Source organism: Pocillopora damicornis, chromosome 1 (assembly GCF_964200805.1).
Source record: "Pocillopora damicornis chromosome 1, jaPocDami1.2, whole genome shotgun sequence".
NCBI lineage: Eukaryota > Metazoa > Cnidaria > Anthozoa > Scleractinia > Pocilloporidae > Pocillopora > Pocillopora damicornis.
The window spans coordinates 9,948,177-9,972,919 of record NC_142670.1 but is presented as its reverse complement, the minus strand read 5'-3'; the positions used below and the strand labels follow the sequence as shown (position 1 = coordinate 9,972,919).

At 38.4% G+C, this 24,743-nt stretch overlaps 2 protein-coding genes across 4 annotated transcripts; both read left to right on the top strand.

Moving 5' to 3' along the window:
* Nucleotides 1–10: 10 nt before the first annotated feature.
* On the top strand, nt 11–15,726 carry LOC113668414 (stimulated by retinoic acid gene 6 protein-like). 2 transcript variants are annotated; one of them, XM_089200258.1, is made up of 20 exons: nt 11–258; nt 1,010–1,061; nt 2,446–2,531; nt 2,621–2,748; nt 3,108–3,228; nt 3,988–4,036; nt 4,818–4,952; nt 5,665–5,765; nt 6,767–6,834; nt 7,872–7,933; nt 9,041–9,143; nt 9,897–9,972; nt 10,562–10,637; nt 11,249–11,297; nt 11,435–11,561; nt 12,268–12,375; nt 12,468–12,631; nt 12,977–13,102; nt 14,129–14,182; nt 14,835–15,726. In XM_089200258.1, exons 1-20 carry the CDS (start codon nt 212–214, stop codon nt 15,020–15,022), a joined length of 1,920 nt encoding a protein of 639 aa, XP_089056384.1. In that variant the 5' UTR covers nt 11–211; the 3' UTR covers nt 15,023–15,726. The 2 variants fall into 2 exon arrangements, with proteins under 2 accessions (XP_089056384.1, XP_089056430.1); XM_089200304.1 differs by lacking the exon at nt 2,446–2,531 and having other exon boundaries at nt 32–258.
* A 144-nt stretch (nt 15,727–15,870) lies between these two features.
* Nucleotides 15,871–24,650, top strand: LOC149051881 (hsp70/Hsp90 co-chaperone CNS1 homolog). Of its 2 annotated transcripts, XR_016185908.1 has the most exons (9): nt 15,871–16,191; nt 17,171–17,239; nt 18,479–18,544; nt 20,200–20,268; nt 20,513–20,578; nt 21,138–21,299; nt 22,210–22,287; nt 22,645–23,349; nt 23,572–24,650. XR_016185908.1 is itself a non-coding variant. In XM_089204034.1 (8 exons), exons 4-8 carry the CDS (start codon nt 20,202–20,204, stop codon nt 22,782–22,784), a joined length of 513 nt encoding a protein of 170 aa, XP_089060160.1. In that variant the 5' UTR covers nt 15,871–16,191; nt 17,171–17,239; nt 18,479–18,544; nt 20,200–20,201; the 3' UTR covers nt 22,785–24,650. The 2 variants fall into 2 exon arrangements, 1 of the variants encoding a protein (XP_089060160.1); XM_089204034.1 differs by having other exon boundaries at nt 22,645–24,650.
* Nucleotides 24,651–24,743: the final 93 nt, after the last annotated feature.

The following is a 24,743-nucleotide window of genomic DNA, read 5'->3' as shown; positions in this document are numbered from 1 at the left end:
AATTCGATAAGGGGAATAATTTGCATAACGTTAAAGTGAGGTACAAACGTTTGGATGCTTCGAGTACACGTGCGCTTGTCGTTTTGTGGAAGTTTAGTGCGTAGAGCCAAATGCGAAGGTTTTTTAACCGAACGGAACTCTTGACAGACGCGAATATTTGTGGGAATTACCGTTTAAGTTGACGTCCACGATAATTCACCCAGCCTTTAACATGACAGAGGTTTCTTCAAATCACTCTTCCAACGACACCGAAGGGTCGTAAGTATTGTCTTTTTTTTTAATTCGGATATTCTTAAAATAGACTTCCGGTTTATGTCAAACTTCTACGAAAACAAAGCTTTCCTTGAACCGAGCCGATTCCTGCAGCAACAGTCGATAAGTTTGTGCGATTTAAATACCATTTGGATTCCACCATAATTATTGCTGGAGAAGAGTTCTGCTTTGACATTCAACCCGTTTAGAATTTCAAGGTAAAAGATTATCGTTATGTTCTCTAGAACTCCACTTTCTAAGCAATAGTTATCCACAGGAATATTCATAGTACTTCATACAGTGTCCACTTATATGCTAAACTTCATGCGTGCTTCAGAAGAATGTTGAATGAACGTCGAATGTCGGCCATTTCGACAGCGTCACGCAATGACAACGTCTTCAGGCAAACATCACGCCGCATATCAGTTTATTTTGACTAGTTTTATAGGCACAAAGTTTTCAAAAAGAAAAAACAACAAACAAGCAAACTACAGGTAACTTATTTAGAAATGAGTGAAGCGCCTGGCAACCACAAGGTGGCAAATTTGATTTTCAAACTTTCATTAATCCGTGAAGGTTTCCATGAAACGTCGTGGTTTGAACGTGAATTTCTCAGACAAATTTGACATTTTGATAATTATCAGAAAAGCTTGGCCACGCGTCACGCAGTCTCCCTTGTAGAATTCTCAGAAAATTTCACATACCACTATTGTTCTTCATGTGTAACGATCACTTATAATGTTTTGTTGCGTTACAGTTCATGTGTACAGACTGAGAGGAAATTTGATCATGGATGTCTCGCTCCCGCGGTAAGTGAACAAGCGTCTGAACAGGCAGGAAGTGCTGATAAAACAAACAGATAAAGAGATGGGAAGATAAACTATCTAGCTCCCAGTTTATAATTCTCTTTATTTAATCGAACTCTTTCCGATTACTTCGTTCATTCGTTTGTTCGTTCGACCAGTTCGTTCATGCGTTGACATGTTGTTGTTTTTCTTGTGGGGTTGTGTGGCTGAGTGTTTAGACCGCTGGACTTGTAATCTGGTGGTCGCGAGTTTAAGTCCCCCATCCTGCTACTCATGGAGTTTGTGTTCAGTTGACCCAAGTTCAACCCCTTTACTTCACTCTGTAAACAACCATCTGGTTGCCTCCACCTGGTCGGGTTTTTAAAAAAGACGTTTTGTGTCTTCGTTTCGTTACAATTTGTTTCAGTGGATAAGAAGAGCCACCTCGTAGAGTTTCAACAGCTTAATCCCATTATTGTTAGTATTAATATTATTATTATTATTATTGTTATTATATGTAGAGCTTTATTCACAACTCAGTCAGAATATTTACAGATGGATACAGAACGAAAACAAATCGTGCTTTATGTACAAAAATGTATATTGACTCCGAAGAACTTGCATAGCTAAAGCAAAATAAGAGTTCACTGGTAAAATTATCAACATAAAAAGAAACTATTTAGAAATCAATCTTTCAAATAGTTGTGAAAGATAAATAGTCTAAAAGTCAATATTTAAATATTGTTTATTATCACTATAATTATTATATTTTCAAGGCTTCGCAGCAGCACGAAGTAAGATATCGCTTTGATGAACCTCACGATGCTTTTGAAATTCATTTTTTTAATTTTATATTATCATTGTTTTCTTTTTATTTCTCTTCATTTTTCGCTCATGGGATTCGTTCAGTTTGTGCGTTCGTTTATTAGCCCAGTTTCTTTGTCCGTTCGTGGGTTCTTCATTCGTGTTCGTTTTCCCTTAAGTTCGTCCTCGGTGCTCGTTCGTCAGCTGGTTCGATCGGTTCGTTCGTTCATTTGTTCTGCAGTTCAGTTCGTTTGTTCTTTATTTCGTCTGTTAGTTTTGTTCTTTCATTCATCAGTTCGTTTGCTCTTTCATTCAGTAGATTGTTCTCAACCGCTCGAAATTCTCCCCCAATAGTCCATTTTACAGTTGTGTGCTTGGTTTCCAAGCCTTTGAACAGAAGTGAGGCTAAGGTTGACCTTGATTTCATACAAATCTAACAGTTTTTCAATCGAAAATTACTTTGTTATCGATCATGCTAACTAGATACAGGTCTCCATCACAACGAGGTCACCTTCAGCCTCTCTCCAAGTCAAAGGGTTGGTAACTAAGTACACAACTGTAAAATGGCCTTTTTTACATAACATTATTCTTCTCTTTTCCATAGATTGTCATTATTTTGATACTGTCATGTCTCAAACGTCGTACCAGTTGGAAACTTGAATATTGCAAAGGATACCCCGGGTTGTTAATGTAAGTTGAAGCTCCGTTTCTATCTTGGTAGTGGAAACAAACCTATAAATAATGACTTTGGAGCTACAATTTGTATTTGTATGTTTCAGACCAATCAATTTCTTGGGAGGAATGGACAAAATCAACAGGTATACTATCGCTATTACCTTTGGAGCCACAGCCAGTACCTTCTTCTCTAACTCAACATTGGAATTCGCAGACCCACCATGGTTATCAGGTTAGTAGATCCACAGGCTTCCCAAACACACGATGATAGCAGAGTCTGCGCATTGGCGATTTTTGTCTTGAGAATCTCTCGGATTACTGCTATTTGCAAAAGATTTTGCGTAAAAGTGGATTTCTTAAGTTAGAGAGACTATCAAAGGTCGGTACTTTTAAGGAAGGAACGTAACAATGACCACGGATTTCTCTAAAATGTTTTACGCGATAGAATTGCTTTGCAGGATATACAGAGAACAAACTCATGCGGAAATGAGCATACCCATCTTCTTCAATTACGCCCTGCATTAATATTATGCCTTGCATTAGGTTTTATTACCCTGCAATAACCACAATGTGCGTTATCTTTCTTTTTAGTTTTTTCTGCTCTTTTTTCTGTTCTTGAGTATGGAATCCTGTTCTACCCATTTTTTGCCTGTTTGACAACTGAGAACAGACTGGCTGGCTCTTTGCTGGGTTTTCTTTATGCTACCATGAGGTAAGACCAATGTCATCTACAAATAGGCCATGATTGAATCCTTTAACTCCTATGAGTGTTCAAGACAGAATTTCTCCTTTCAATATCAATTACATATTAGGCAGAAAATTGATGAGAATGAAGAAAATATCAAGGAGGGGATTATAAGTTGATCCAGTACCAAATTCTCCAAATTAACATCCTAAGATTTGTGTGGCAGACAGTAAGGAGAATTACTAATCTGATCTTGGGAATAAAAGGTAGTTTAAAAGCAGTTTTTGTTAAAACTTCTTTCCTCTTCTTTTCTCCCCTTCTGTGTTTTTTTCCTGTATTTACGTTTGGCGCACGTTCAATGTGACGAAGGGTTGACGCTCGAAACGTCAGCTTTTTTACTCTTTACAGTGGCTAAGTTACGTTTTCAACTCAGTTGTTAACACTAAATTACCTGCTATACTCTCCCACCGAAGCAGCACCACAGTTTCTTTATCATTTTTGACAGTTCGTCCCTCCACCAGCCAGTCGGTCAGTAAACTATTCAATTAGACGGTAAACCAGTCAGTCAGGCAGTCAGTCCCTTATATAATTAGTCAGGCAGTCAGTCCCTTATATAGTTAGTCAGTCAGTCAGTTAGCCATTCAGTTAGTCCATCAGTGAACCAGCCAGTTAGTCAGTAAGTGAATCAGTCAATCAACCATGAATTGTTTAGGTGGTGAAAGAATAATTCGTAAACTCCCACAAAAACACAGTTACATCTTTTTGTTTATCGTTCATTATTTTCAGATTCATCGTTGGACTTGTGATTGAATTTCAGTGCACGGAATCCTATGTAGTAAGAAACATAGTTTTAATAAGATCAATAAATAATAAAAATAATATTCATCATCATTATCATCGTCATCATCATCATCATCATCAACATGTAGATATCTGGCATTCGCCAGAGTGCTTGTTGTTATAGTAGTTAATCTATTTTCATTCCTATTTACTGATTTTATTTTCGATGAGCCATTGGCTAGGCACAGTGGTCAAATTCTGCTCATATATAAAAGTTGTAAAGACTATGAGACGTGCCTTTGGGCTGTCAGAACCAAGTTGACTCACAAAACTGAGTCACCAAACACCACGCAGGCTAGTGAGTCGTGATGTTTTAGAACTGTATGACCTGATTGGTGAAGCTCGAAACAGAATGGTAAATCAACGGGATACCCGTGCTTGAATAAGCTTTGTGTTCAATAAGTCTCGAGTTTTCCTTTTGTTTTATTTATTGGTATCCTGAACATTCCAACTTTTTTCTGCTTAGTTTGTGAGACAGCGGTTCATATGTTTTCCTCAGGAACTTTACGCGGGAGATTGGCGCGCGAGCGCCCAAATTTGATCCTCTCACGCATGCCCTAAGCTTGACCGCTGAGTTGCGCGCGCTGGTGTGTTTATTCATTCACCTGCTCGCCCTCTCGTCCCTTTCTTTGTTCGTTCGTTTGCTCTGTTCGTTCGTTTGCGTTTTTTCGTTTGTTTATTCCTGAGGCTAGTCGACTAAAGAATTCATTCTCTTAAGCTACCAAGCTCTGCTCTGCATGAACTTGCAAATTGAAGTTTTCATTTTATTCTTTTAGGAAGATATAAAAACCAAGCAATATATTGAATTCCTTGGCAAAGTTCCCACTTACCTCTGTCTACTGTTCATTGCTCTGAGGTTTGCTGTGCTACTTGTTTTGCAAATAAAGCAGTGCCGAGTGCTGTCATCTTGGGTAAGTTCCGTTTGTTAAAAAGACGATGTTACTCGTTTATAGTATAAAATTTAATTTTAAAAAAATTAAATCACGAAAAATTCCGCTGATAATCATCCCGCGAGGTAAGGGAATAATCATTATTTTAACCTGGGGGGAGGGGGGGTTGGTGGGTGCTTTGCAGGATTTTGGGGAGATGACATGGCTTTTATCACCGGAGGGGAGATTAGTCGGCCAGAATTTATCTTTGGGTAATCTCTCCAAAATTCGTTGCCTATTAGGGAGGATACTAGAATACTACAAAGGCTTAGTTAGGGAATCAGGTAAGTTTTATAGCGATACAACCAGAATCCTCCTATTTTCCGTCAACTCCCCCCCCCCTCCCTTCCCGATAAATGGAGACCGATTCCTGAAAACGCCGTAATTTTCTATCAGTCCAATGGAAACATATTTGAATTATGTGTCAGGTGGTAATTTTGACCGTAAAAACTCAGATTTTCTTCTCCATATATGCTCCCGTTTTGTTTATTTGTTTTATTTTTTCAATTTTTTTTTTATTATCTTTCTGGTGTCTATGTACCAACGATCCCTCTCCACTGCCCTTGAAAACTATGTGATCCCCCAAACATCAGCCATCCCCAATATGGAAATTTTCCAACGAATCTACTTCTTCCCCAAAACCACAAATTTATGAAAACTTAGCAAAATCCTTTCTAACTTCTGCACTGTACAGCACTATTCAGAAATTTTGGGGGCTGATGAACATCACACCTGTCTGATCGAAGCATCAGGGCGTATTCACGTCAAGCAGTTGCTGACTTTAGGATCGAATACGTAAGTATGCTGTTCTCTTGTTTAGCCCAAAGATGACATGGGGTTGGCGTTCAAAATGTGGCTGCTCGCTTGTGCATGTGCGAATTAGGTGGAGTGCTTTCAGTTTGTTAAGCTCAAGTTGTGTCACACGAGTTAGTAAGTCAGAGTAATTTAAAGGCGTATAACTTTTGTGGTAAAGCTCAAAACAGATTGGCAAATCAACAGGAAACTCGTACTTGAATAAGCTTTGTGTTCGAAAACTCTCGAGTTCTCCTTTTCCCTACTTTTGTTTCCTTTCACAGATTTCTAATAAGATTTCAATTTTCTTTCACTCATATTGTAAGACAAAAGTTGTTTCTCGTGTTTTCCTTTGAAATTTTGCGCGGGAAATCAGCGCGCGGCTGGCCAGAATTGATCTCCTCGTGCATGCCCGACGTGCAGACGTTGTGTCTCTCTCACCCAGCCCCTCTCCCATGAAAATTACTTCCCCGAGAGATGAAGAGAGGAGAAACTGGGAACGATTTTGGGTAGCTCGTAGACTTACGAATTGTCGCGAGTGGAGAACAATCAAATCACCACTGGTGAGGTTCGTGATTTTCCCCAGAATTCATCCGGTAAATTCCAGAAGGTTAACTGGAACTGTTTGGTAATTCGATTCGAAAATAGTCTATCACTGGTGCGAAATAGGCATTAGTCAGTAAGCGACCGTTCATTACTCATCGCAGGAAAGGAAGGGAAAAAGGGGTTCTTTCATTAGGCTCTGTAATATTGTTTTGATCCCCCTTACTGGCAGTTATAGAGCAGTTAAGTTTTTATAGTATCCCTTTTATACCCTACTAACAACGACAAATTCCCCCTCATTCCCCACTGAAAGCCATGCGACTCCCTCCCCTCTACTACCACCTCAAAAAAAAACTTTTGACCCACCCCCTTCCCCAGTGATGAATAATGCCCGGCCCCTCAGTGGAAAACAATTGTTATGCTAGAAAGCTAAAGTAGAAATTGACATTGGAATAATTAAGTTCCAGAACCATGGCTGACGAGAAATGGTACAAGAGGCTGATCTGTAAAATCTACAGACCGAGAGGAGGTTGGTTCCATCAATTTGATTGCTTCTAATAGACAATAAAATTCTTTTGGTTGGAATTTATATTGAGATTAACTTCCAACATTGCTTAACCCTGTAACTCCCATGAATGACAAAGAAAGAATTTCTTCTCACAATATCCTCACAATATCAAGTACACAAGTGATGAGAATGAAGAAAAATATCATTTAGGGGAATACCAGTTGATCCAATACAAAATTCTCTGAACTGACATCGTAATAATTGTATGACAAACAGTAGAGAGAATTGCTAATGAGATCTTGGGAGCAGAAGGCTCAATGACAAGAGGGAAGGTCAAAGGGGTAAGTTTCTAAAGAAACAGCGGTGCTGCGTTGGTGGGAGAGTGTAACAAAGAAATTTGGTGTCATCACCTGAGGTTAAAAGCGTAAACTGGCCTCCGTAAAGATTCCTAAAGCTGACAGTTGGAGCGTTAGCCCTTCGTTAATCGCTCTGACGAAGGGCTAACGCTCGAAACGTCAGCTTTGAAACTCCTTACGGCGGCAAATTTACGTGTTCAACTCAGTTGATAAAACTAAATTCCCTAGTCAAGAATTACCTCGGTGACGAATAACCTATGAAAATTGACCTGCCGGTTTCTTTATCGATTCTACGCTCCTTGAAGGACAGTTTACCCTTTAACTCCCACGATCTGATTGCCAGCTCTCTCCTCAAGCTGTTATACATTTCCTTGTAAATCAGTTACGTGAATTTGGTGTTAGGTCAAGCGAGATACAACTTCTACTCAAAACGTTTGAGTGTACTGCTTACTTGTTTTCCTTTTTACCTTTTACTTTATTGGAAGTTGAAGGGTTAACACTTGTGTTCTTTTTCACTCTCACGAATTGGAGGTGCATTTGTTAACGGTGCATGCCACTCAAAACTAATTCAGTGTTTTATTTAGTTCTTTTCAGCTACTTTCCTGATATTTTCTTAGTTTAGTTTAGTTTTGTCTATATTCTAAATTTTTTATTAATAGTGTTTGACAAAAATATGAAACTGATACACAGATTTTATTTCAGATTTTAAATTCTCAACGCAGTTAATTTCCACCTTAGCGGTTGCAGGAATAATTGTGTTTCAGGTCAGTTTGATTTTTCCGTGTCATGTAACCGCAATGACTTCGGTTGCGCCCACTGTTCACAAGCTATCTGGATAAATTTTCTACCGAAAACGGAGCTATTAAAAAACCTTCTTCACATTAAAACGCAGCCTTAAACTAAGTTAGGAGCAGCTTTCCTCGCAAATTCGCATAAATTTTCGCTGCGTTATTTTGTTAAAAATATCGTATTTTTTCACGTGTGTTGTAACAGCTTTTTTCACATAAACTGCGGTGTTACACAAGGATTTCCGGCCCGGAGAAAAGCCGTAACAACACACGTGAAAAAATATCGTGTTTTTTTACGTGTGTTGATATAGTCAATCAGCTGCTTACACGTTACTCGCCTTTGGCGTCACACGGCCGGGTTGATGAATGAACGGCCTTCACGATTCTCAATACAAGTTGTTTGTCGGAGCTTTCTCGAATTATGGCGGCTTAAACACTAAACAATCCGTATCGCTAACAGACAATGAGGTTCAAACTTTCCTTGAAGAGGAAGAAAACCAATTATACTAAAAGAAAAGCCGAAAGTTGCGTATTCAGTGGCTTTGGTGGTAGCATTTCTCTCGGCTGAGAATAAAAATCGACTACCAGATGATTTGCTACTGGCCGATTTTGGCCATTGACCTAAAAGACTTCTTCTGTCGGTAAGGACAAAGTCAATAAATGAGAATTTCGTAAATCGAAAATTACGGTCATTGTTGTTTTTGTAGTCATGATTCAACGCATTTTTCCATCTTAAGAGTCAGCGCCAACGCACTCTATGATTTTTATTCGAGGATTGTCGATTCATTTATTTTCATTCATTAATGAAGTCGGCTTTTCTTCCCCACTGAAGGGCTATTGTGTTTTATGATAAACAAAATAATACAGGGTTGCTTGTAGATATGGAATTTCTCTTCTCGTGTTCAACTCGACATCTCACGAGTGAGCGCAGCAGTTAAACACTCGAAGAGAAATTCCATATCTACGCACGCCCATGTATTATTCTCTATTTCTCAGGGCTGGAAGTCCTTGTATAACACCGTAGTTTTTATGATAAACGCCAAATAATTAAAAAAAATACTATTTCTTCTTATTTTTTTTCAGGTTATGTTGAATTATATCTCGTTGTTTGATTACTATGAAAAAGAATTTGTCTCGTCTTGTGTTCACGGCCCCATTTGTCGGGGATTTGTTCCTCTCTTATTTCGTAAGTTTAAGGCATTTTTTGGAATTTATTGGGGAAAATGAACTAACTGTTTTGTATAGGAACTGTAACCTTGTAAGTAATGTGTTTTGTAACTCCCCTAGTTTTATTCCGTCAGTCCCCACTCCGCTATTCCATCCACTTGCCAGTCTGGTATTTTCTTCAGATAGCCAATCTTTTATTAAAATTAAAATTACTTTAGTTACCGACGTGAGTCAAAAGAAAAAAAAACAAGCTTAAAATGTTGCCAGCAAGGACATGGATGAATACACAAAAATCTCGCTTTCTCGAAAAATGGTGTCACTCGCCACCTGAGTTATGTTGTAATATTCAAGACCCGCAATTGTGTGCAATTCTGTCGATCTTGATATGCTTAGAAGTCTCGAACCCAGATCTAACCGTGTGACTGTAACTGCAATTGGCCGTGGAAGGTCTGCGTGATGAATATGAAAGCGATCTTCTTAGTAATGAACACCACTTACGCAGTAGTGGGAATAAGGCCTGAAAAAAATTCAGGTCTGTTTAGGATTTGAACCCATGACCTTTGCGTTACTGGCGTAGTGCTCTAACAACTGAACTAACAAGCCAACTGGGTTTATTACAACCCAGCATAGTGCGAGACCAGCTCCCAGTTTTCATCGATCACTGCAAAGATCACGTAAATATTCATTTCTTAAACCGCAGTTCACTTATATGATATTTGTACCTTCAAAGTCAAACGAGACTAATGTTGTACTTTACTGTGACTTGAAACAGATGCTTTGGAGGGAGGAGTTATTACAGCAGCTACTGTTTCTATTTTGTTGATGCTGCATTTTATGAAATGCCACAGGTAGGTTAAATAAGATTCGATGTCCTCACGATCATTGTGTTTTTGTCTTCTTGGGAGATAAGAAGAACAGTATGGAAAATATGTATACTGATGATGATGATGATGATGATGAAAGGGTTAAGTCTTCAACATGTAAATTAACAATTGGTTCATACGTCAGCATGCGTTCCTCGAGATATGAAGCACGCGGGAAGTTTGGAGAGCACGAAAGATGTGTAAGAGCTTCTTGAGTGCTCTCCAAACTTCCCAAGTACTTCATATCTCGATGAACGCACAGCTGATGTATGGACCAATTGTTTTATAACATTTTCAACCCGATGGAAAATTTTTTTTCGCGATGGATTTGTTTTGTTTGTTTTTGTTTAGGAATATGAAGCACGCTCGCGCAATTGAATTTGATGAGGCAAATTTACGAGCTATGTCATAATTTACTTTGAAGGAGGAGAAAGGACTGATAATTCGCTAAGCTCAAGCATCTTGCTAAATATCCCACTCTTTTAAACCTTTCAGATCTTATTATTTCACCAATCTTACCTGCTCAGTACTCCATTTGAATGATAGCTTACAAATATGTTATTTTTGATTCAAGAGACAATGTGTTACAGATGTATCGAGGCCAAAGAACTTTTTTCCAAGACGTGACTGTCTCTCCTGCGAATTTAGTGGTGGGTTACTATGCCTTCTGCTTCCAGTGTTGCGTTACTTTGTGCTATAGTTCGCGTTACATAGTTTGTGATGCATAAGTTTATACGTCGCCAGGTTTTGACTGACAGTCTTGTATGTTGCTAAGGGCCACGTGCGCCTGGATTGGATAAGACTTTGAGGGTTAGATATAATACAAATATAAAATACAGTCTTTCGGGTGAAGACAAGTGTAATTTACGAACTAGCAAGTGTGTTATGATTGCATGTGCGACAGTTACTAATGCTCAAAACCCTGACATCTCACGACTTTGACTTCTTTGCAGCCAGATCTCGTTCGCGTTCGAACTTATCAAGTCAGTAAGACATCGGGCAATTTTGGTTATTGATCATGCTTAACCTGTTTTATTGGAATTATGAGACCCTTTCCTCCAACAACGGACCCTTGGAAACGAGTTTATATCAAATGTTGAGTGACAAAAGACGTGCATGTGACTGCAGCAAGACATAAAAATGACAAAACCCGACATCACTTACTCACGTGTACTAGTTCGATTACAACCAAGAACTTTCCATGTCAACAAAAGTGGTTGATTTTTTACTGAAAAATTTATGTTGGTCACTGTTGTTTCAGGGACAAAGTTTGTTATTTTCTGGATATCAGATTGCATTTGTTCTAACAGGTATGTAACAGGCGTTTCTGAAAATTTACAATGTAAAATATTTTTTCTACAAGATGTCAAAAACAAATATTTTTACCTGGGGTATGTTGGGCTATTTTTTAAGCTTTTCAACTAATGACATTTATTATTATTTTTAGGATACACTGTATTGAGTTTTTTCCTGGCCATCATAGTTGTCAGCCTCACTGCCATTTTCAAGTACATCGATTTTTTAGTTTCACCGGAAATGTTAGAGGTGTACAAAAATATTGGACAGGCCTTTGCGTAAGTTTCATGCTGCTAGATTCACTGTTAAACATGAACTTTACCAATTTGTTTACCTTATTATTACCTTAATCAGTTTGAAATAAACATTCCGTCAACAATGGGAAAGGAGAAGGATACTCCTTGCCCAACTGCAGAAAGTAGAGTACAAAAAACGGGCGGACAGAGGACAATTATCCTGTCATACTGTACTGTTGGTATTTTGTATTGTAGTAGAAACCTGTTTAACTGGTCGACTGCGCGCGACTGTGCTTCTTTGCTTTCCCCGTCGTACGCGAAATGAGCAGAAATACTTGACAGAAAAAAACAAACGGTTAGATAATAAATAACTTATCCGACATTTTGGTGTGGTATTGCTTAGTATTTTACTCTCTGTTTACATTAAGGCATAACTCGTACACTTACTCAGCGAGAATACACACCAAAACGTCTTGTAGGATATATTTATACCTCATATTGATCGAGTTCGAGGTCCTTACTGTAATAAACGGACCGAGTACTCTGCTTAGATTTATGGCCCTGGTGCGAAGCGCGCGGGAGGGGGGGGGGGGGGGGGGGCCCATAAATCTCGGTCCATTTTTTTACAGTGCGTACCTCAAACACGACTAATCAGAGGTGGTGTCCTTCCCCTCCTCCCCCCAGTGTACGCTTTCCACCCCTAGCACTTCCAAGGGATAATGGATTTTTTTTATGAATGCCATTTCAGGCCAGCAATTTTCTTGGCGATTTGCTTGTGGCTGTACCAGTTATTCCTCACCTACTACGTATTTCGAGACAGAGACTTTCCGAATATCACAATCACTGTTGATAACAGGCAAGTTCATACGAAATAAGTAAGTATTTCATGTGCCATTTTTTTCCTTTTTTCTTCTTCTCCATTTTCTTACTGAGATGGTTTTTCCACAGACGGTTTTACTCTATTATGTCCTACTTCTTCTTCTTCTACAATATACTCCTTGGACTGTTCTCCTGCATCATGCGAATTCTAAAAGGCATGATTTTAGGAGTGATCTTCATCTCTCGAATCGACCGAACGTCGCTGATGCAGGGATTCCAGACTTGGGACAAAGGTATGGAAGCAAAGGGGGAGGGGTGGGGATAAGTTGTAAACGTTAGAAATCGGTCGTGATGAGTCACGATCAATCTGCTTGGAGGTGAGCCAGGAAGATTGGTTCAAATTCAGCAAGTCGAGGCTTAAAAGTAAATTCTGTAGGAGAAATAATTATCATCAAACGACGAACACGTCTAATATAATAAAAGACAAGAAAAAAACGAACGAACAAACAAAAACAAAACAAAATGAGGCATTTTTCTTCCTGTTCTTTTGCGTGTTCGTGTGTATGTTTTTAGTTTCCTTGCTATTTCATTCGCTCAGGGTCTTCATGATATCATCTTTTTTTAACGCTATTTTCCAGCCTTCGTGGCATATCTGGGATTCATCCACATACTGGTGGCTCACAACCACCCTGTTATGCTGATGTTTTGCCAGCTGCTCATCAACAGCAACAAGGATCGTCAATATGGCACAGTGGGGAGGGAGGGTAAGGAAGATACTAAAAGTGTAAGAGGAGTAAAGGGTTTGGACTCAGGGTTTTTTAAACATTTAGTCTTCGACTCCATCTAAAACAAAATGATTATGATGATAACGGTATTGATAGCGATAACGTTGTGGAAGGATTAGATTAACGATAACAGTTGTGATATTAATAGAGATTATGATGATGACAATTGTAGTGATAACGATAATGATGACGATGATGTTGATTATTATTACCATTATAAAATGATAATCGAGCTGTTTGTTGAGCACTGAAGAAACTGAAGTAAAAGAACTATTCAATATCTTAACTTTTCAAATTTATTTCCAATGAAAACATAAAAAAGCTTTAATGCCTGTAAATATAAGGAAATGAATATGGAAGCGATCTTCGAAGTAATGAACAAAGAAATTCAGGCCTGACAGGATTTGAACCCATGACCTCTGCAAAGCCTGTACAGCGCTCTACCAACTGAACAACTGAACCGGATATGCAATGAAGCGCAACTAATCAGGGGGCGTAGGGCATTTTAACAGCCTCTTCGGGCAGGCGTCTTTTCTCCCCTCCCCCGCCCCCTACCCCCACTGTCCACTCTAACTGCAAATCAAAAATGGCCGGTCGAACAAACGATCGCGAGCTTTTAGCGTCAGCTCGCACTAACAAGACGCCTGCACTTCAGGATATCTAAGTAATGAACAAAAAAATTCAGGCCTGTACAGGATTTGAACCCATGACCTCTGCAATGCCTGTACAGCGCTCTACCAACTGAACTAACAAGTCAACTGGGGGCTGGTAATTATATTGGTTCCAAATAAACCTGGGTATAAGTAGTGTTCAATACTGCGAAGATCGTTTCCATAATCATTTATTTATCCGCAGTTCATGTACATGATTTTCATTTATATTTACGGTCATTTCATCACCACCCTCATCAGTTCGAGCAAGTAATTTTCGTTATGGCGGATATATAGAAATTGTATACTTTCGGGAGTTTTTCGTCCATCGATGGATCATCTTTGTTCACTCTAGAGTTACCAGGCCTATGTGTACAAAATTCGCATTCAGAGGATCAGACTTCTGCTGGTGAGTTTCGTCGCTTTGATCTTGTCCCTTTTTGGGAAGAAAAAACATTGGCGATTAGTTGTGCCACCAGTGTAACATGTGATGACAAACTGTCATTTCTTTGTTTTTGCTTCTGTATTTGTTTGTAAGTTTGTTGTTTGTTTGCCTTTTCTAAAAATACAGAACATTATGTCTAGCTTGGGCAACTTGCTTTAAGATTTGAGGAGGAAGTTTGTTTCATTCGTCTTTTTTTCGGATTCATTCTAGTACACGTGAGTAAGTGACGTCGGGTTTTGTCATTTGTATATATGTCTTGCTGCAGTCATGTGCACGTCTGTTGCCACTCAACATTTGATGTAAAACACCTTCATAGCATATTCAACACATTCTTAAAAGGTGAAATTGTTTAAGAAGTTTGAAGGACCATCTACCTAGTCTCCTTCGTGGCCGTTTTTTGTCACGTTCCGCAGCGCGATCTATTGGAGGGGAGAGAGGGCGTTGCGTTACGATATCAAACAACAGCTGCGACCTACATTAGATTGCGACCTAGACTAGTTGGCTTGACTGAGTATTCCATACCAACCGTAATCTCATTGTCGCTTTGGCTTTGTTTTGTTTACTTTTTATTTAATTTTTGTCTGTTTGTTTATTGATTTTTCTTGTTTTGTTAAAGGTCATCCTGAGGCCCGTGTATTCCGGCCACCACACATGTCTCACCAGGCGATCAACCGCTGGTTCCTTGCTTTCACGCTTCTTCGAAATCCCTCTCTCGTGAAGTATCGCCGGCGGTGTGCCAGAGAAGCCAAAAAATGTAGCGTCTCTATTGAAGATGCAAACTATGGATCCGTCACACCGATTTGATCTCGGTAATTTCTTTTTCCAAATCGATTCACCCAATAATAAAAATAGAACTTCCAGCTGAAGTAACAATTCGAAGGGTAATTGGTCTCGCTCGTCGCAATCTTCTATTGAAAACTTTCAACTCTGTTGTAGTCTTGTATGAGAGGATCAGATCTGTGTATAGTGTCTTATATAGGTAGCAGTTTATAACTGCGTGAAAATGCACTTGGCTATTATTGCCGTATTACAATTCTTAAGTCTTTTTTTGTCCCTCGCCAGAAAAAGGTGAACCCTCTCGTCCCTTGTCCGATTAACCCTTTAACTCCTGTGAGTGACCAAAACAGAATTTCTCCTTACAATATTAACACATAACTAAGCAGAAAAGTGAGGAGAATAAAGAAGAAAACTCAATTAGTGGACTACAAGTTGATCCAACACCAAATTCATGAGTATTTTATGCCAGACAGTAGGGAGAATTACTAATGAGATCTTAGAAGTTTAAGGGTTAAACCCCCTTCCCTCTTGTACTCCTGATCGAGGTTCTAAGGTGATTGATCGATATTTTTACGATGTTCTTTTTAACTGGCTGTAAAAGGACTCTTAGTTCGGCCAAATAACTCCTAGCTGTGGCACGTTGTATGAATGATTAAATTACAGAGGAGTCCTGTGAGTTGTCTGAAGTTGTTAAACTGAATAAAGTTTAAGTCGTTATCTCTAGTACTGAATATTTCGTACTCTCCTTTGTCTCCAATCGTTCCTGTTCGTTATTTTTTTCTGGGGTACTCTGAAATTCGTAGCTCTTAAATCCCATTCCAAATTTAGTCAGCTTGAACCCTCGACCTCCCGCAAGGCAGTTCGGCGCCCTACAACCTAAACAGGCGGCAATTTAACGACACACCACACCAGTAAAAAAAAAAAAAGGAAGTTTATGTTATCGTGCTATACTCTTGATTAATGAAAATGAAAAACTAAAATATGTTGTGTGACGCCTAGTCCCAACTTGGTGTTATGATAGTGAAACAGCATAGCCACAAAACAGAATCATGTATCACGAAATAAACAAATGATACAGGATTTTCAGTTTCGAGTTCGATGAGCTAATATTCAGCTTCTTCAATACTGCTGGTGTTACGAAGTGCATCGTTTTGTTACACACTTGTGGGGCAAATCACATTTTCACAGGAATTAAGGTGAGGACAGAATTAGTCAATAAGGATCCATTGCAGGGAATGAGATAGGCGAGTATTGACTAAATTACGTAAAAAAATAATTTGAAATACAAGACTTAAGAATGGAAGAAATATCGATCGTATTTACTCGTGTCGAGCGTGGGAGAAAGAATTATATCGACTTCACTCGAGGTTTGAAATCTTTGACCTTCGGATTTCACGATCTGAAAGTTTGACCTTAGAACCTTGCAGCTCTCGTTAATGCGCCAAAACACGCACTGTTTATATATGACGATCGCCCTGCATATTGCCAAGATCTAAAATGTAGTTAAGTGTCATGTCTGAAAATAGATAAAGAAAGAAAGTGACTTTTGAGCTCTATTATCGAATGAAAAAATATTCATAAATCTTTATCTGCTGGTCTAGAGATTGAATCCTCAAAAATTTCTCTATTACACACTCGTGAAAATAATTAGAATCGTTCTTTATCCGACGACCGAGAAAAAAAAATCATACTCTCCTTTTTTTATTTAAACTACAAAGTTATTTCTCAATACTGACATACAGATTGTCATCATGAAAAGACCTTTAGGTGGCTTATTTACATACCCATGAGGGATCTAAGAAACTACAACATTACCAAGAGAATATCAACTGCTATTCTATTGATATTACTGATTCCAATATCATGTGTGCCGCTTGTCTTATGTGCACCTTAGTAAATAGCCTCAGTTAATGAATCCGAACGCGGCAGAAAATGCTGGGCTCAAAGAGAGAGAGCTACAAACTCACATTTCTCTTTCACGGTCCCAACTTACAGAAAACTGATTAAACAACACCTTATTCACAAAATTCCTGTAAGATACACTGAGGTTTTCTCCACACAGAGATGCATGGAATTTCCACATATAAAATATTTATATAACTTCAGCGGATATTTCTTTAAGAAGAGTTCATATGGTATTCTGAGTTTAATGTAATCAACGTCGTTCTTCGTTAGATACGACGAGAAGTCAAGTATCCTTTCTGGAAAAGAGCTTCATTGGAATTTAATTGCGGCATTCTTAAGGTGAGGAAAGATAGTGAAGTAATAAGTGGCATATTATAATCGAAGGAAGGGTAAAATTATGAAAAATAAGTGTACCAGACTACTGTATTATTAATTTATATCTGACTCCAGTTATGAACAATGATGTGCCACTTGTTCTCATAAAGTAGATTTCAATGCAATTTTCAACAAAACCAAAATTTAATCGTTCAGAACAGCAAAATTTATCTCATAAAGGGAAGAATCTTAGTTTAACACAAAATTCTCTTTTCATGTGAGAGGCACTCAGTGAATGAATCAGGAAGATGGGTGTCCTTTAATCTTCTTTGGGACTCAACTGCGAGTGAACAATTCTATCTTGCAAATCAGCATCCTTTTCTTGTAAGGAAGAAACACATTTCATTTCTCTAAAAGTAATCGTATTGGGATGAGATATATAGCATCATCATATTTGACTGGGTGTTCTTTTTTTCACTTTTGACTGAAAATATGTCAAGTGCAGAATTGGCGGGAAGAAGAAATAAGTTCCCCGTTATTATTTTTTAGCAACTTTATGGAATTGTCACGACAAAAGCGGAAGATGAAATATTGAGAAAATCGTAACGCTTTTTTCATGGAAAGATGATAAAAAACCATTTGTCTTAAAAACTGCATTGATTTATATCGCCAATCAGCTGCTGACGTGTCACTCGCCCTCCACGCCACTTTGTAAGGTGGATGAAGGAATATCAAATTCTCATTTTTTAGTATGGTCCACTTTTCTTGTCAGTAAAGGACTATAGTGTTTGTCTAATAAACAAAATAATTCATGTTTGCTTGTAAATATGGAGTTACTCTTCTTGTAATCACCTCGATATCTCACGAGTGAGCACGGCAAACGAGTAAGATATCGAGGTGATCACTTGAAGAGGAATTGTATTGTTACGATATTTAACTCACGGTTTGAAATTATTCTTTTTGATCCAGTTATGGCAGAGAGTGTCCTGCTCTGAGGAGAAAAAGGAATTGCGGGTGTTTTCCACTGAAAGGGGAATAACTGAATTTGAATCGCAGAATGAAATAATCGTCACGCAGAAACATTTAAACAAACAGTAATAAAAAAATAAACAAACGATAACTTACTTGAAGTAGAAAAGGAAGTTTTGATCACGACTCTGGGAATTAAACGAGACTAGTAAATGTTTTAAACTAGTGAATATAAAATATTTCATGTTTTCATCGATTTTATTGTGAAGCAAACATTGTTCTTGATATTTTCAGGGATGTAGAAATAACAAAGAGCATCGTTTGGAGAATAGGGAGCTTCAGAGGACGACAGTTTAACAGGTACGAATCAATTTTTAAATTCCAATTTATGACAGTTGTTTAGAGCTCATGTTTTTTGAAATGGAAGCGCGTAATCTTATGATCCTTGCGCCTGAAAACAATTAGGTTTAATTTCAATCGAATTTTCTTGATTTGCTGCTATCAGATATGACCTCCTCCGCAAAATTTGGCACGATAATAATGTAGACATGGATAGGAACTACATTTTTGTCTTCAACTATTCGAACTACGTATCCACAAGGTGGTTCATCATACGAATTAATGAACATGTATGAAAACGAAAGCTCGCCGACGTCACGGTTAATTATTTTGGATTCTTGAAGGCTTGTGAACATCATTCCACTTCCTCTTCGAAAATTGGCACGATAAAAACATGGACCTTGACTGGAAGTAAATTTTTTTAGTCTTGGGCAATTTAAGTTACGTATCCACAAGGTGGTTTCTAGCCGGTTTTCGTTCAGAAATCAGTTTTAAATAATAGATATGCTTGTCGCGAAAATATGTAAATTGGCACATATGTTTGCGTGTTTATATCGTACGCTGGAAGGTGAGAATAAGGGCTCAGTGGAAGCTGATAAAGGTGCAGAGTCTTAATCTGAAGGACGATAGTCCAGTTCAATAGAAATTTCCCGAATATCCCCTTCAAAATCATACAGCAACAGATAATTATTTGCCTCAGAAATGTGTTTATAAATAATCTTCCTAATTTACGCTATCAGGAGTTTTTTTGTTTGTTTGTTTCATTTCGCTTTCACTCTACTTCCATCGCGTGCTGCGCTTGGTTCGCAACTTTTTTTCATCTGTAACAGATAATTTTTCTTGATAACGAGAGTATTGCCGAAGAGGACAACCAATGCCATTTCTATGGTTCCCCAAAATAACCTCTTATTCAGAGCCTTCTGAATCAATTTGAATTCAAAATGAAAAAACCAGACTTTCTCCGACACAGTTTTTTATGGGCCAGTTACTTTCAGTTTTTCATATTTAACTAGCTCCTTCAAAAGAAACTTGTAGAAATTTCTATAGCTTTGTGGAAAGTTTTACCCATGCGCTCTATGAAATAACTGAGACCTTTGGTCCATAGGTGTTTTTGAGTGATGGTATATGAACGCGATTCTTTACGTAATGGGCTTGGGAGGTGGGGGGGGGGGGGGGTGTTGGTAGACTTCATGACGGTTACGCAAACCCTCGAATGTGTTTTGCCTTAATGATTCATTAGTAAGTACTAGGACCCTTGACGGTTAATGCCAACTTTTTACTTAAAACGAACTTTTAGGTTAAAAGAGCCTAGTGGTTCGCAAAAACAAAAAACAAAAAACAAAACAAAACAAAAAGAACTTCAATGAGGATAACAATAATAATAAAAAATTCCAAAAAAATCATCCATGCGTTATGTTTAAGTAAAATATACAAACTTTAAGGAGTCTTAAGTTTATCGGTTCAAATATAGGTCGAGTGGCTTTCCTTCCACGTCCAGTTAAGTCAACACAGCGGAACGTGACTCGAGCTGTCACGCTACCACGATAGCGTGACAGGAGAAACCTTGGGACTCTTTATTTTTCTCGACCTTCTCTTTAGATTACTTTCATTTCAGTCTCCTTTGATTTGTAACCATGATTTCTAGCGCATTAGAATCGACTCCATTTTATTTCCAGTTATGGCGGAAAGTAATCTTCCAACAACGGGGGAAGAACTGGACTTGAACAATGAGCCTCCAGTCACAGGTGAGAGAAAAAGACCGTTATGTGATAATTTTGAAGTGTTTGTTAGGCCTTTTGGTCGAATAGTTAAGTATATCTTTAATCATGTGCACTTATCTTTGAAACATTTATTATTAAAGATTTTACGTGTTTTAGGAATCTAATAAATAGGTTGGCATTCTAGGTGACGAGGATAATGTGCATGTTGAAATTGCTTATAGCTGTGATCACTTAGAAGATTAATATATTTTCCGGTTGGTAATTTTAGCGATAGAGGAAAGTCAAATTACGTCGAGCGATTCAGAACTGGGGATATACGACGATCCCTCAAGAGGTGAGAAAACCAGGCGAAAATGACTTCTCTGAAAGGCGCCCTAATGTAATTACATCAAGAATTTGTACTGTTATGGGAATATCTTGCTGAGAGTCAATAAGCTTCATCCTCTGAAGTACAGTACTCAAAGTCGAACGTAAACCAAGTTGAAATGGTTACCACGAAAAGTTTTCAAGGGGCGTTAACGCCTAAAAAGATAACTCCCCCATAGTTTACCAACTTTGTACAAAATTACCTTTTCTCAATAACTTGCGCACGTTTCAAAAGGTTATCTTAAGTTAAAGTAAATTGAGTTTAAAAGCTTCTCGACCTAAAAGTCACCTGATTTACTAACTAGTAATAGGCAAGCTACAGCTAAGACTACTAATAGCCTGTATATTTTACTTTATAAAAATGCGTAGATAATCTTTTCTGAAATTTTTTACCAGTCATTTTTTTGTGCAGAGCTCTAAGTTTTTCTATGATTTGAAGGTTCGTTTTTAACTATAAATCTGTATTTTCCGCCAAGGTTGTTTGTATTCATTACTAAATCATTAACTTTAAAATGGTGTGCTTTCAGGGATAGCGAAAGTATGTCTCGAGGAAGGCAACAAAGAATACAGACAAGGAGAAGCTAATAACGCGATAAACTCCTTCACGGAAGGACTTCAATTGAACTGCAAAGATGAACGGCTTAACGCCAAGCTTTATAGCAATAGGGAAACAGCTCATTTCCGTTTGGGTAAGAATTCCTTTTTCAAGCCTCTAGGCTTTTTAATGCGATGATAGAGTTCTCTAGCTGTAGATTATAAGCGAGGTCAACGACGGGGTGTGGTCCTCGTGTGCTTGTAAACGCCCGTCATGGTCGTGAGAGACTGATCATTTTTGATATCACAGAATAACTAATCAAAGACACATGCTCCCTTGGCTTCTCAAAAATCCTGCGTTTGCCCTTTTTAGAGAGGTGGGGGAAAGAAAGATTAGTTAGTTCGTGGTCGTTTCACGATCTTTAGGGTTGGAATCTTTGGATCCCGATCCCAACGATTTAGCCCCTGAATCGATCTTAGAAAGGGCGTGCAGGTTGATTTGGTTTTCTCAAATGAGTTGATAATTTGATTTGGCCACCGTAAAGAAATTAAATAGCTAACGTTTCGAGCGTTAGCCCTAAGTCAGATAGAGTCTGGATTTGTAGCACCACAGCTTTTTCAGATATTTATCCCCTCTAAAAAGCAATACACAGTCTGCTCCAAGCAAAGAAATAATTCTAACGGATGGACTCCAATTTAAGCAATTACGGAAGACTGAGCATAAAAAAAAGTCCTCGACGGGATTGGAAACTGTGCATCCTAAATACAAGCTGTGCGCTACAACCAGAATAGGCAAGAGACCGCACGCTGGGAGCGAGGCAAATTTTAAATTTTAAAAATTTTTGAAGAAATCTGATGTCAATCTTAATGAAATAAAATTCTATTTGACCTGTGGTTGAAAATCTTAGAAGGTAATGATCCTCAGAGGAGGCCTGCAGTTTGAGCAATTGCAATTTTTTGTCGCCTGGTTTCAAGGACAAACATATAAACGGATGTTCCACACAAATTACTTGCATTTTATGACTTCATTGATGACTACTTAAATTTAATTCCTGAATTTCATAGGGAACTACTTGCAGTGTCTCGATGACGCAACGGTTGCCGTTCAATTGGAACCCACTTTAATCAAAGCTCTTAAGAAAGGTGGGTTTTTCAGCCATAGTCATCAAACTCATAAAAGTGATTTCGTCAAAAGGAAACTGTATGAATTATGGTAGTTGACTGCATCCCAAGTGTCAATTGTATCTGGTGTGTTAACGTCTGCTTTGTGGGTAAAATGCACCAAAAAGTCCATAAGCCTTCAATTATTTAAACTAATATTGTTAGCCGCTTTGCACTAACTCTTATTTTCCACTTTCAATTCTTCCACAAGTTCTAATTTCCTTAATTTTTCAGTGGTCTAGGACGAAGTAAATGCAAAACTAAGTCCACATTCTGCACACATTTATACCTTAACAGCCATCAATTATTTCGCTCCACCAATCATTGCATTCTTTTCAGGAGGAAGAGCTTGTGTCGAACTTCGCTTGTATGAAGAAGCAAGGAGCTGGGGTCAGTTCAATAAAGAAATTACACTTGTAGATTCTACAGTTGTAAAAAACGCATGTAAAGTCCGACTTGTAAATACTAGAATTCAATAAAAAAAATTCAAACACTGGAATTTACACGTGTACAAGCAGTCTTACTACAAGTGTTAATTACAATTGTAACCGTACAATTGTAAATAGCACTGAGTGGATATGTAAACTACAAGTGCAAATTATTTCAGCTCAGTGCGGAAAATTTATTTCGTAGACCGCGTCGATTTTTTCCCTGTCGTTTCAGCATGTTGTCGAAATCCCAGAAATTGCTATTAGCGCAGCTTGTGAGGGATAACAAATCAGTTGTTTTGGCTCCATTTTCCTCGACTGTAACGAAAAAGGCGAAACAGGAGGCGTGGGAAGCATCTTAAGACAACTGAATGGTGTTGGAGCAACATAAAAACCCTGAGAGATGTTATCTGGGCAAACATTCGCCGCGGTACGATAAAAAAAGTCAGTGACTCGAAAAAGACCGGTGCAGGAGGGAGTGAACTCACAGAGCTGGACGATACAGTCCTTGATATACTTGGAAGAGAGAGCGCAAACTTGGAGCCTGTGAAGGTTGAAGACACACCAATTGTGTTTGAGAGTGAAGAGGTTGTCTGCACTACACCTGAGACCGAAGGTGAGATAATTTAGAATAACGAGAAACAACATTTATAAATCAAAATGTCCTTCTTTCGTTTCTCTGCGAGCAAGTTGTCAATTTGAAGCTAGGTCAGGCGCGATTATCGCGTTCCCAAATGAAAATGTTTCTTTCTTACTTTAATCGCAACTTAGCTTCGTTCAAACGCGATGAGTTTAAAGATGAGATTTTCATGTATCTACCAATCTTTTGTTCATTTAGATGCAAAAGCAAAGCATGAAACAAAACCTTCAGCCAAACCAAAGGAAGCCAAAAAAGACAAGACATCAGTATTCCAAAAGCCAACCATCAAATCGAAGAAGGGGCTGAAAAAGGCCACTGTCAGTTCCACAGCAGAATTAGAAGAAGACATATTACGAATTAGGAAAAGAAAACTACTTTTAGAGTGTTCAAAGTTGTCCTTGGAAATTAAAATATTGAAGAAAGATTTCGAGGCGATGGATTAATAGAAATAATTTGACTGTTAAGTTTGAGAATTGCGTAAGTGCAATCAAGAGAATGAAAGCTAATAATGTCAATAATTTACAGAATTGTATCACTTTGTTAGAAAGTAATCACGCCGTTAATAAAAACAGTTAGTCCTAGAAGGTTGGTGGTTTGCAATCATTTGTTTAATTATTAGAGGGAGGGCAACGGACAAGAGGATATCAATAATTATTGAAATGACTTCAATGACATAGCTCATACCATGGTTTAATGAATTCAATGACAGCTTCTGTTCTTTTTCAATTTCATATTTGGGCTAGGGGATCGTCCTAAGCATATCATTATAGTTTTATAAATACAATATCTGCAAATAATGAAGATCGAATAAGAAATGTAAACTAAATGTTTTTAAGGCCCTTAACAATTTGATTTCACATCGATCGACATTGTCTCACTTTAATTCAAAGAAAATGCGCCAAGAGCTCTTGTCGTCTGTCCTCCTGCCCCTCGTCTTGCTCGGCAGACTCCCCTTCATCAATTTCCAGATCTTCGTCATCCAAAAGATCAGCACCATCATCGTTAAATAGTATGCAAATGTTGTGTAGTATGGCTGCACACTGGATGAGTTCAGCAGCTCGTTCCATACTTCTGACTCTTAAGCCTTTTTGTAGAGTGTAGAATCTTTTTTTTATAACACCATTGGCTCTCTCTATGGTGCTTCTGGTTTTCTTGTGCGCCTCATTAAACCTGAGGCGAGCACCTTCTACATCTCCCCTGAAAGGAGGAATCAGCCAGCTGTTGCACGAGTAGGCAGAGTCGCCTAGAATTACTGCTCCAGGGAATGGCCTCTGAGCATTTTCTTTAAATGCAGTCCACAGAGTACTCTCTTCGGCTGCTACAGAAAAATATTAAGTAATCTGGGCCGCAAACCATGGCCACATTGAGGG

Coding starts and splice junctions, on each gene's coding strand:
- LOC113668414 (XM_089200258.1), top strand. CDS start 212: ATGACAGAGGTTTCTTCAAATCACTCTTCCAACGACACCGAAGGGTC. Junction 9,144..9,896: donor ATTTGTTCCTCTCTTATTTC/GTAAGTTTAAGG, acceptor GACTTGAAACAG/ATGCTTTGGAGGGAGGAGTT. Junction 11,298..11,434: donor GATTGCATTTGTTCTAACAG/GTATGTAACAGG, acceptor TATTATTTTTAG/GATACACTGTATTGAGTTTT.
- LOC149051881 (XM_089204034.1), top strand. CDS start 20,202: ATGGCGGAAAGTAATCTTCCAACAACGGGGGAAGAACTGGACTTGAAC. Junction 20,579..21,137: donor ATACGACGATCCCTCAAGAG/GTGAGAAAACCA, acceptor GTGTGCTTTCAG/GGATAGCGAAAGTATGTCTC. Junction 22,288..22,644: donor AATCAAAGCTCTTAAGAAAG/GTGGGTTTTTCA, acceptor CATTCTTTTCAG/GAGGAAGAGCTTGTGTCGAA.